The sequence below is a fragment of the Loxodonta africana genome, chromosome 4, assembly GCF_030014295.1.
Source record: "Loxodonta africana isolate mLoxAfr1 chromosome 4, mLoxAfr1.hap2, whole genome shotgun sequence".
Taxonomy (NCBI): Eukaryota; Metazoa; Chordata; class Mammalia; order Proboscidea; family Elephantidae; genus Loxodonta; species Loxodonta africana.
The window spans coordinates 108,867,043-108,879,826 of record NC_087345.1 but is presented as its reverse complement, the minus strand read 5'-3'; the positions used below and the strand labels follow the sequence as shown (position 1 = coordinate 108,879,826).

General features: G+C 40.2%; 1 protein-coding gene across 1 annotated transcript in view; it reads right to left on the bottom strand.

The window, feature by feature from the left end:
* Positions 1-12,784, bottom strand: part of OVCH1 (ovochymase 1) — a 63,501-nt gene that overhangs the window by 41,576 nt on the left and 9,141 nt on the right. The window contains 5 exon segments of the mRNA XM_064285169.1: positions 4,022-4,028; positions 4,565-4,616; positions 8,668-8,844; positions 9,823-9,925; positions 11,176-11,330. Of these exon segments, the coding sequence (XP_064141239.1) occupies positions 4,022-4,028; positions 4,565-4,616; positions 8,668-8,844; positions 9,823-9,925; positions 11,176-11,330 (494 nt within the window).

Here is a 12,784-nt window from a genome sequence, read left to right as displayed (position 1 = left end):
AAAGAAAGCAAACACTTGGAAACTGAACAATACCCTTCTCAAAAAAGACTGGATTATAGAAGACATTAAGAATGAAATAAAGAAATTCATAGAATCCAATGAGAATGAAAACACTTCCTATCAGAACCTTTGGGGCACAGCGAAAGCAGTGCTCAGAGGCCAATTTATATCAATAAATGTACACATCCAAAAAGAAGAAAGGGCCAAAATCAAAGAATTATCCCTACAACTTGGACAAATAGAGAGCAACAAAAGAAATGCTCAGGCACCAGAAGAAAACAAATAATAAAAATTATAGCAGAACTAAATGAAATAGAAAACAGAAAAACAATTAACAAGGCCAAAAGCTGGTTCTCTGATAAAATCAACAAAATTGATACAGCATTGGCCAAACTGACAAAAGAAAAACAGGGAGGAAGCAAATATCCCGAATAAGAAATGAGATGGGCGATATTACAACAGACCCAACTGCCATTAAAAGAATCATATCAGATTACTACGAAAAGTTGGACTCTAACAAATTTGAAAATCTAGAAGAAATGGGTGAATTCCTAGAAACACACTACCTACCTAAACTAACACAAACAGACGTAGAATAACTAAATAGGCCCATAACAAAAGAAGAGATTAAAAAGGGAATCAAAAACCTCCCAACAAAAAAAAGCCCTGGCCCGGACTGCTTCACTGCAGTTCTACCAAACTTTCACAGAAGAGTTAACACTACTACTACTAAAGGTATTTCAGAGCATAGAAAAGGACAGAATACTACCAAACTCATTCTATGAAGCTACCATATCCCTGATACCAAAACCAGGTAAAGATACCACAAAAAAAGAAAATTACAGGCCTATATCCCTCATGAACTTAGATGCAAAAATCCTCAACAAAATTCTAGCCAATAGAATTCAACAACATATCAAAAAAATAATTCACCATGACCAAGTGGGATTCACACCAGGTATGAAGGGATGGTTTAACATTAGAAAAACAATTAATGTAATCCATCACATAAATAAAACAAAAGCCAAGAATCACATGATTTTATCAATTGATGCAGAAAAGGCATTTGACAAAGTTCAACACCCATTCATGATAAAAACTCTCAGCAAAATAGGAATAGAAGGAAAATTCCTCAACATAATAAAGGGCATTTATACAAAGCCAACAGCCAACATCATCCTAAATGGAGAGAGCCTGAAAGGATTCCCCTTGAGATCAGGAACCAGACAAGGGTGTCCTTTATCACCACTCTTATTCAACATTGTGGTGGAAGTCCCAGCCAGAGCAATTAGGGTAGATAAAGAAATAAAGAGCATCGAGACTGGTAAGGAAGAAGTAAAAAAGTATCTCTATTTGCAGATGACATGATCTTACATACAGAAAACCCTAAGGAATCCTCAAGAAAACTACTGAAACTAAAAGAAGACTTCAGCAGAGTATTGGGATACAAAATAAACACACAAAAATCAGTTGGATTCCTCTACACCAACAAAAAGAACATCAAAGAGGAAATCACCAAATCAATACCATTTACAGTAGCCCCCAAGAAGATAAAATACTTAGGAATAAGCCTTACCACAGATGTAAAAGACTTATACAAAGAAAACTACAATACACTTCTGCAAGAAACCAAAAGAGACCTACATAAGTAGAAAAACATACTTTGCTCATGGATAGAAAGACTTAACATTATGAAAATGTCTGTTCTACCAAAAGCGACCTATACATTTAATGCAATTCTGATCCAAATTCCAACGACATTCTTTAATGAGATGGAGAAGCAAATCATCAACTTCATATGGAAGGGAAAGAGGCCCTGGATAAGTAAACCATTACTGAAAAAGAACAAAGTGGGAGGCCTTACTATACCTGATTTTAGAACCTATTATACTACCACAGTAGTCAAAACAGCCTCGTACTGGTACAACAACAGATACGCAGACCAATGGAACAGAATTGAGAATCCAGATATAAATCCATTCATATTCAAGCAGTTGATATTTGACAAAGGCCCCAAAACAGTTAAATGGGGAAAAGACAGTCTTTTTAACAAATGGTGCTGGCATAACTGGATATCCATCTGCAAAAAAAATGAAACAAGGCCCATACCTCACTCCATGCACAAAAATGAGCTCAAAATGGATCAAAGACCTAAATATAAAACGATAAAGATCATGGAACAAAAAATAGGGACAACGTTAGGAGCCCTAATACATGGCATAAACAGTATACAAAACATTACTAACAATGCAGAAGAAAAACCAGATAACTGGGAGCTCCTAAAAATCAAACACCTATGCTCATCCAAAGACGTCACCAAAAGAGTAAAAAGATTACCTACAGACCGGGAAAAAGTTTTTAGCTATGACATTTCAGATCAGTGCCTGATCTCTAAAATCTACATGATACTGCAAAAACTCAACTGCAAAAGGCAAATAACCCAATTAAAAAGTGGGGAAAAGATATGAACAGACACTTCATTAGAGACGACAATCAAGTAGCTAACAGATACATGAGGAAACACAATCATTAGCCATTAGAGAAATGCAAATAAAAACTACCATGAGATTTCATCTCACTCCAACAAGGCTGGCATTAATCCAAAAAACACAAAACAATAAATTTTGGAGAGGCTGTGGAGAGATTGAAACACTTATACACTGCAGCTGGGAATGTAAATGGTACAACCACTTTGGAAATCAATTCTGTGCTCCCTTAAAAAGCTAGAAATACAACTACCATACGATGTAGCAATCCCACTCCTTGTTATATATCCTAGAGAAATAAGAGCCTTTATACGAACAGACATATGCACACCCGTGTTCATTGCCACATTGTTTACAATAGCAAAAAGATGGAAGCAACCAAGGTGCCCATCAATGGATGAACGGGTAAATAAATTATATTCACACAATGGAATATATTCACACTATCGAAAAGAACAGTGATGAATCTGTGAAACATTTCACAACATGGAGGAATCTGGAAGGCACTATGCTGAGTGAAATTAGTCAGTTGCAAAAGGACAAATACTGTGTAAGACCACTATTATAAGAACTCAAGAAACAGTTTAAACAGAGAAGAAAATATTCTTTGATGGTTACGAGAGGAGGGAGGGAGGGAGGGTGGAAGAGATGTATTCACTAACTACATAGTAGATAAGAATTACTTTAGGTCACGGGAAAGACAATGCACAATACAGGCAAGGTCAGCACAAGTGGACTAAACGAAAAGCAAAGAAGTTTCCTAAATAAACTGAATGCTTCCAAGGCCAGCATAGCAGGGGCAGGGGTTTGGGGACCATGGTTTCAGGGGACATCTAAGTCAATTGGCATAATAAAATCAATTATTAAGAAAACATTCTGCATCCCACCTTGGAGGGTGGCGCCTGGGATCTTAAACACTAACAAGCGGCCATCTAAGATGCATCAATTGGTCTTAACCCATCTGGGCCAAAGGAGAATGAAGAACACCAAGGACACAAGGTCATTACGAGCCCAAGAGACAGAAAGGGCCACATAACCCAGAGACTACATCAGCCTGAGACCAGAAGAGCTAGATGGTGTCCAGCTACAACCAATGGCTGCCCTGACAGGGAACACAACAGAGAACCCCTGAGGGAGCAGGAAAGCAGTGTGATGCAGACCCCAAATTCTCATAAAAAGACCAGACTTAATGGTCTGACTGAGACTAGAAGGACCCCGGTGGTCATGGCCCCCAGACCTTCTGTTAGCCCAGGATAGGAACCATTTCGAAAGCCAACTCTTCAGACAGGGATTGGACTGGACAATGGGTTGGAGAGAGATACTGGTGAGGACTGAGCTTCTTGGATCTGGTGGACACTTGAGAGTATGCTGGCATCTCCTCCTTGGAGGGGAGATGAGAGGGTAGAGGGGGTTAGAAGCTGACAAAATGGACACAAAAAGAGAGAGTGGAGGGAGGGAGCGGGCTGTCTCATTGGGTGGAGAGCAATTGGGAGTATGCAGCAAGTTGTATGTAAGTTTTTGTCTGAGAGACTGACTTGTAAACTTTCATTTAAAGCACAAAAAAAAATTAAGAAAAAAATCAGATATGTGGTAAAAGACATTTTTTATAATTCGGCGATTTTTAAGGTAACATAGGCGATCGTGCAAGTATGGCTTCTCTGAATACGTGTTTGAATGTTTCCCAAAAGGAAACTTTCAAAAAAGCAGTATTTTGTAAATTTTTTTTTTTTATCATTTTAAATACAGTATTAAAGACAAGGAACTTATTTTTTCCTCACTATCCTTTTACTGTATCCTACCTCATCTATCATAGTTATCTTTGTCTGACACACCTAACCAAAATGGCAGCAAGAGAAGTGTTCTGAATACCTTTGAGAAAGAAAAGTATTAAGACTTTGCTGTGGTGAAGACAACTGGAAATATTCACTGGGTTAGAACTCAGGGAAAAAACAAACAGGATAAATGAATTACTCATGGTCAACAAATTATTTCTGCTTCCACTGGTACCTGGAGGAAGTATTATCATATCCTTCTGATGCCTCTTATTGTTTGAAATCTTGCCCCATCATTCAAAGAACCTCTACTTCAAATTTATCATCGCTACCAGGAAGGCAGATTGATTGAACAGAAATTCCTTAAAAAAACAAAACAAAACAAAGACAAAATCACAAGGTTGAAGGATAGACAAGTAATGTTGAATATCTTTGTATCGTTGGAGCAGTGAGCATCTGCCCACATGCTGTAAGCTGCAACATCCTGTGGATTTCACGACTTCTCCATTTCCTTCTTAAAAATAATACTAGCATTTAAAAAAAAAAGAGTTCCCCCTATAACATAAAACTATTTTATATTTATAGAAATTTAGAAAATGCAGCGAAGGTATAACAAGGAAAAACATCACCCACTGTCCTACATACTACTATGGCCCCCCAAGGTATAGCATTTTAGGGTATGCCCTTGTTCCTAAAAGATAATTTTTCATACAGTAGTTATGGAGCACTAATATGTGGAAAGCACTCTTTTAGGCCTCAGTGAATGAAGAGAGAAAAAAAAAAATCCCTATCTTAAGGGCTCTTACATATGAGCTGGGGGGCAGAGGAGACACAAACATTAAATACAATAAATTATTTAGTCAGGTGTTACTTGCTCCGGAAAAATCTGAGCACAGTAAGTGAGATGAGAAGTGTAGGGATTAAGGGATGTGGTGTGAGAGATGTGATTTTAAACACTGTGGCCATGGTTAAGTTTCACTGTGCAGGTAACATTTCAGCAATGCCTCGAGAGAGCTGAGGGAAGAACCATGCAGTTATTTATAGGGAGGCCATTTGCAGAAGAAACATAATGGAAAATTCCTGCAATAGGATCATGCTATATATATGTTGGAGGAACAGAAGGAAGGTCAGGATAACTGTAACAGATTCAGCAAAAGACAGTTTTAAAAAAAGAGAGAGAAAAGAAGAGAGGTTAAAGAAATACCACTGGTATATAAGGGGATGTCAGATGATAACACTGATTTCTGAGTGTAATGGGGAACCATTGAAGTGTTTTGAACAGTGTGATATATTCTGCCTCACATTTTAAAAAGTATTATTTTGGTTACTGGGTGATGTGAAAGAAGCAGCTGGAGAGAAGAAACCACTAACAGGTAGCCCAGGCAAGAAGTGATCATGACTTGGAAGAAGATGGTTAGGAAAGGAGAGGGTGAGGCAGAAACAAAACAGGATTTTCTGATGGACTGAGTGTATAGTGTGAGGAGAAGAATCAAGGATGAGCGCAAAGTTCTTAATTTAAACAATTGGAAGGATTGCGTTGCCATTAATAGCAATGGAGAAGACTGTAGGTAGAACAGATTTGGGATGTGGTGATAATCAGGATTCCATTTTACACATAGTTAAGTTTGAAATGCCTTGGAGCCATCCAAGTAAATAACTAGTTGTTGTTAGTTGCCGTTGAATCAACTCCTACTCATTGTGACCACATCTGTTGCAGAGCAGAACCATGCTCCATAGGATTTTTAAAAATGTGACCTTTCAGAAGCAGATCGCCAGGCCTATCTTCTGAAGTGCCTCTAGGTGGGTTTGAACCACCAAGCTTTTGTCTAGTAGTGGATCATTTAACTGTTTGTGCCACCCAGGGATGTTTGAGATGCCTATTAGCCATCCAAGTAAAAGACTAGTAGGCATTGGCTGCACGACCCCCATTAACCCCATAAGCATATACAATATAAAGATACCTGGACTAGATACATAAAACTTGGAGTAGTCTTCAGTTTGTGTTTAAAACCTCATTTGGATGAAATCAGTAGGTATGGATGTGAACAGGGACAAAGAGGTTTAAGGCTGAATCCTTGGGCAATCCAGCGAAAAGGGTCAGGAGGAAGAAGAGAATTCATCAAAGAAGACTAAGAAAAGGTGAAAAGGTAGGAGGAAACCAAAGGAGCACTGGAAATATTTTGTTCACTTGAATTTTTTGTTCATCTCGAAGCTCTGGAATTCAAGTCAGCAAAATATTTCCAGGAAGAGAATATGAACAACTGTGTCAAAGGCTCCTATCAAGTAAGATGAGGACTGAGAATTTACCTTTGAATTTAGCAACATTGAGGTCATTGGTGATCGTGACAAGAGCAAATTTGGTACAGTGGCAGAGCGAAAGTCTGATTGACTTGGATATCTAATAAACACCTCAAGGCTAATACATTCAATTATGACAGATGAGGAGAGGAAATTGGCATACCTAGCACAGGCAGATTTTCATAGTTTTTCTATAAAGGTGAGCAGAAAAATGGGGTGGTATCTTTTGATGTATAATTCTAGTTTGAATTATTCTCTCCGTATTTTGAAGACATTATTCTACTGCCTTCTAACTTTCATTGTTGCTGTTGAGAAGTCAGTCTGCCATTCCTTTTTAGGTAATCTAGTTTTTTTCCCCCTCCTGTATGATTCTAAGATCCACTGTTTGTTTTAATGTTCTACAGTTTCACTGTAATCTGTCTAGGTATAAAATTATCTTTGTATCATGTTTAGAGTTACTGGGGTTCTTAAATCTGAAGATTTGTGCCTTATCAATTATGATTAATCTTCATCCACTTCCTCCTAAATTATAGCCTCCTTCCCCCACTGTCTATACTCTTTCTAAAGTTCCACCTGAATGGTTACTAAATCCTTTCAGTCTATCTTCTCTATGCCTCTTGCTCTCTTTGTCTATTCTTGAATTCTGGATAATTATTCCAGATCTTCTGCTTCCCCACATCTGATCTAATCTACTACCTAATTCTTCTAGTAAGTTTCTAATTCCAACCAAATATTCATATCTCATGTTCATTGGCTCTTTTTCAAATCTTCCTTTTAATTTAATAGCTTCTTGGTTTTTAGTCATTTTTAATACTTCTATTTCCTTAAACTTAAGCAAAATAGATTTTCTATTCTGCATCTTATTTTAACATCTAATCTTCAAAAGTCTGGTTCTGGTTCTTTTAATTTCTGACAACTTCTTTGGTGACAAACTTCTCTGCATGTTTTTGATTTGCATGTCATATTCATTAAAATTTCATGGGACTAAATTGAAGCTGGGATTTACGGTTCATTTTTTCAGAAGTGATTTACTTTTGTTTCTTCCAGAAGCCTTAATTACTTACCTGGCAACCGTTTAAACTGAACTCTTGGCTTGGAGTTTTTGGACCATACAGGTAATGTGAATTCAGCCTCAAATCTGAATGAGGTCCGGCTTGTGATTATAGATTCTTCTGAGAACCCTCCATTCAGAGCCAAGGTTCAAACAGGTAAATTTTCTTATTCTCTCCCTTTATGTGGTAATGTTTTCCCTCTTTGTTTTACCCTATGCTTCAAGGCTTCTCCTTTCAGTAAGTCCCAGGTTACAGGAGGTCTCCAATTCAACTCCCCCTCCCCTAGGCCCTCCCCCCATGCATGGCCAGGTTGAACTCTAGATTCTTAAAGATCAGCTAGATGCCCCAAGGCAGTGGCCTGCTTCAGTGGCTGGCTGATTCTTCTGGATTTGTGCTTTTTTAATTGTCTTTAGCTTCTAAACATTTTCCTTTCTTGCATTTTTAAAAGCAGGGTTTTACTAGTTTATCCAGAATGTTTACACTTCTGCTGAGAGTATATCAGATATCTAGTCCATAATAATGACAGAAAGAAGTCTGAAAATATTTTCACATGTCCCAAAGTCCTTGGTTAGAATTGAATATGGATAGATGGTCTAGAATATAGTTCAGCAAGGCACAGGAATTTGTAAAACGCCGATTAAGTTAAGCATACATAATTTGTGGCTGGTGCTCATAGCCTGTACAGCACTTCTAATTTTTATAAGGTATAGATTGAGTGTAGTTCCTGGGTGGTACAACTGGTTAACATGTTCAGCTGCTAACCAAATGGTTGGAGATTCGAGTCCACCTAGAGGCACCTCAGAAGAAAGGCCTGGTGATCTACTTCTGAAAAATCAGCCATTGAAAATCCCTGGAGCACAGTTCTACTCTGACATACATGGTGTCTCCATGAGTTGGAGTCAACTTGATGGCAATTATTCTTTTTTAGACTGAATAAAAATATTTTAAAAAGAAAAAAGCTCACCTATATTATTAGACGTATATACAAAAATTAATATTAATTGGTGCCGAATTAACAAAAAGTTTTGATTGCATTTTTGATATTCCAAATCTCTCTACTTATCAAACTTGACTCTGTGTTTTAGATACAGTAGTGTGATATCAGAATTCATATATCCAAATCTGTTATACTCAAGATGACTAACAATATTTGAAGCAGGAATATTCTGTTCTTGCTTATTCTTCTGAAAGAGGCCATACTCTTCAGTAGTCACAGTCAGGTTCTTAATTTGCATCACAAAACCCAAGAAAACTGTTTCAATAAGTAATTGTTCCCCCCATAAAAGACTGTGTTAGTTTCCATGTAATTAAATACAAAGTGATTAACGTCCCTTTAAGCATTTCCAAGTCTTAGGAGGAGATCTGATATTATTGAGTACTACCAACTGTCATAATTTCCTCTTTTTTAGAGCTATAAAAAGTCATGATTTTCAGTCACAGTAGGGTTTACTGTCTGTGAATACTTTCACCTACCATTATCAATTGTCCTTCCACAGAAGCGTGAACTCCTTTTCTTCTTTTGCACACAAACTAGAGTCTATACATGCTGTACCACTTGTAATACAATATAGAATTTATTTCCCAAACCTGTCCTTCCTTTTCTCTTATTAGTACCTTCTCTTAATCTAGCTAAATATCTGTTCCTTCCACAGTATTTTCTCTCTCCAAATGACTTAAACAAAGAGCCCTGGTGGTGCAGTTAACTGAAAGGTTGGTGGTGTGAATTCACCAGCTTGCCCCATGGGAGAAAGATGTGGCATTCTGCTTCCATAAAGATTACAGCCTTGGAAACCATATGGGGCAGTTCTACGCTGTCCTATAAGGTTGTGATGAGTCAGAATTCACTTGACAGCAACAGGTTGATTTTTTAATGACTTATACTCAGATTATTAAAATTTTGAAGCATCCATTTAACATCTGTTGTTAATACTTTATTAGAATAAGTAAACTCATCCCACCCCACTCTTGAATTCACAAATGACAGATGATGTCTGGGATCTTTAGAGTCTCTGATTAGTATAGTAAGAAGCAAGCAACAGAAATCCTGGGACAGACTAAGACCTGGGGATCAGGAAGGTCAGTGGATAGGAGCACCAGGGGAAAAAATTAAAAAGGAAGTGAGAGTGAATGCTCCCATGATATTCAGAGCTTCAAATATCTCAGCTCCATAACCACAAATTCAGGTTTGACAAATAATGGAAGTCCACAACTTACTCATTGAGGCTAACCAGGCAGTGTGCTGCTGTAATCACTAGATCATCTTGAATCAAGCTTCCTCCACAGAAATGATGCTTACTTAATTTTAGGGAGACCTGCCCAAGAAGAAAGTGAGAAACAAATCTAATATACATCTCCCCATAGACATCTTCCCCTCCAGAAACATTTGAAAACAACTCTTCTAATCTGATACAACATTCTTAAAATACTTACATAAACTGGTTATTAAGATATTATAAAAATGGCTTGGGGGCAGTGTCTGACCTCCTCTAACTTCACAGTGGGGAAAGAGAATCAAGGTAACAGCCCAAGGCTGAATCCTGTGAGGTAGAGGTCAGACATGCCTCCTCTCTCCGCCATCTTTACCAATTCTGACACCAACCATCCCTCCCACGCCCACGGCACTCTCTACTTCTCTGCTGGATTCAAGAATTCATTGCAGTGGCTCACAGAATTCACAGACCACGTTCATTCACAGTTATGGGGTTTATCAGGGAAGTAACAGGTTACAATTCAGGTTCAGGAACACTCAGGATACAGTTCTTCCATCAGGACAGCCTCTTTCCAGCCTTGCTTGCAGGCACACCTCTCTCTGGCCCCTCAGCCTCTGCCCTGCTCAGGCAAGTCTTACAAAGCTCTTCCAGTTGTGCTGATAAACAACCCAAGGCACCCTACTCCACCAATAAGCCTCGGCCGAAGGTGCTTAGCTCTAACTCCATGGGTTGGCAAACCTAGCTCAACTAAGTTCCCGGAGACACCCTACTCCGCCAGCCAGCCTCCTTCCCAAAGGCACTCAGCCTTCTCAGCTCTGTGGGCTGGGAAGCCCACCATGCCATCTCTTGCTGGTCTCCTAATCCTGCTGCCTCTCCCAGTCTTCGGTGTTACAGCTCTCTCTGTCTCATGGGTCTCAGAGGGTCTCAGTGCAGGGATGCCAGGTCCAAAGGATGTGCTGTGCTCTTGGCTCTTCTTCCTTGGTGGTGGTGAGATACTCTCTCTGCTCTAGAATTGGCTCTCTTTTAAGCCTAGTGGGAAGACCAAACTGACCAATCCCCTTGGTGGGCCAGAATTACCCTTATTTGCACAGTCAACCCACGAAATCACTTGGGTGGCAGTTGCAAGACCATGGTGAGAAAGGTTACACAACAGGGATCCATTGCACCGCAGATATTTCCCATGAAGTAAAGTTTGTGAGAAAGGCCACACAAAAGCGATCCATCACACCACAGTAATTTTCCACGATGTAAACTTTTTGGCAGGGAGGTAGAGTTAACCTGGAGTCTTGATATTTGAAATAAAGGAAGTGTTTCACTATCTTATAACAAATCAATGCCTTTGACATACTGCCCTGCCAGAGATGTCCACCAACTGCTGAATTTCTCCAACTAGTAGTTCTAGAGAAGAACCCAGATTCCAAGGCAGTTTCCTTACTTTTCAAGTCAACTGCATGAATTCCACACTTCAGTCCTGTGTGGGAGAGAATATGTGTGTGTATTCTCTCATACAGCCTTATTTAAGAGTTCACCTTATCAAGATTTCACATTGGGACTTTTCCTGGCCTCCACAGCTGCACTGTACTGCCTTTCTTTTCTCCGGATGTATCCCTTTGTATGTCCCAAGTCCCAGAGTCACCCCCATGTTGAACAGAACGTGCTGCAAGAAGAGAACATCTAGGGCAGGAACCAGCTCCCTCTCCCTCTGGTAACTGAAATGGGGCTTAATTTTTTGTTATAGTGGTTAGGTGCCCTCCACGTCCAGTTGGTACCGACTCGCAGTGACCCTATGTACAACAGAATGAAACACTGCCCTGTCCTGCGCCACTGTATTTAAAGATACTGGGAACAACATATGCTACTACGGAAGAGCCATTGGCTTTGCTTTGTTACTTCCACGTCATTAATTTTCCTTAGAGGAGGCTCCTCAGCACAGGTTGGTTAGCAAAGTGCCTAAAAAGTAGAACTCCCAAATCCAAAGAATTTCAAAAAGAAAATTTGGCCAAAGCCCTGTGTGAATATCTGGGCCTGTATAATTAACCCTCACCTTTTTCTTCCAAAACCTATCAGCAGAAGGTGGCTACAACATGGGGAGACCTGGGCTGAGGAGGAAGGAACGCCCCTTCCTCAGCACTCTCCAGGCTCCCGGGCTCACCTAGGCTTTGGGGGAGGTCAATGGTGGGCAACAGCGGCAAACCAGCCCCACCAGCACCCCATGGCCTCCACGCACCGGGACCTCGGCTCAGCGTTTCTTCGTCGCTAACTGCAAAAACTAAGCGAGGAAGGTAGACCCTGCCGTGCCGCGTTCCCTTCCCCCTTCCGGAATCGGCCAGTAGGCCTCAATCTTTATTCCTAGGCTACGGCGCTAACGGGGTCCATCTGCAGCAGAACAGGGTTGTCCAGGTTTCCCTCTTCTGGATGATTTGCGGGCCGCAGCCGCTCTTTGACCACCCGGATTGCTTAGTGTCGGGCCACAAGGCCCTAGAGACAGGCGAAGGGTGATCTGGTGTTTGGAAAGTAGCTCACAGGTGTATAGATACATCCTCGGAGTGGGGTGGTCAGTGGCCTAGAACACAAGTGAATTCTGTCTGAGACCAGAGGGCCTGGGCCAAACCTAAACCAAAACCAATAGCGACCCTATAGGACTAAGTAGAACTGCCCCATACTTTCCAAGGAGGGCCTGGTGAATTCCAACTAACCTTCTGGTTAGCAGCCCTAACTCTTAACCACTACTTCACCAGGGTTTCTGGACCAAGCCTAGGGTCTGTGGTGAATTTGGTCACCCTTACAAGACATGGGAGCAGGAGCACTGGTGGTGCAGTGATTAAGAGCTAGGGCTGCTAACCAAAAGGTCAGCAGTTCAAATCCACCAGCCGTTCCCTGGAAATCTTATGGGGCATGAGTCAGAATCAACTGACTGCATCGGATTTGGTTTGTTTGTTGGTATACAAGGCACAGCCAGATGTCTG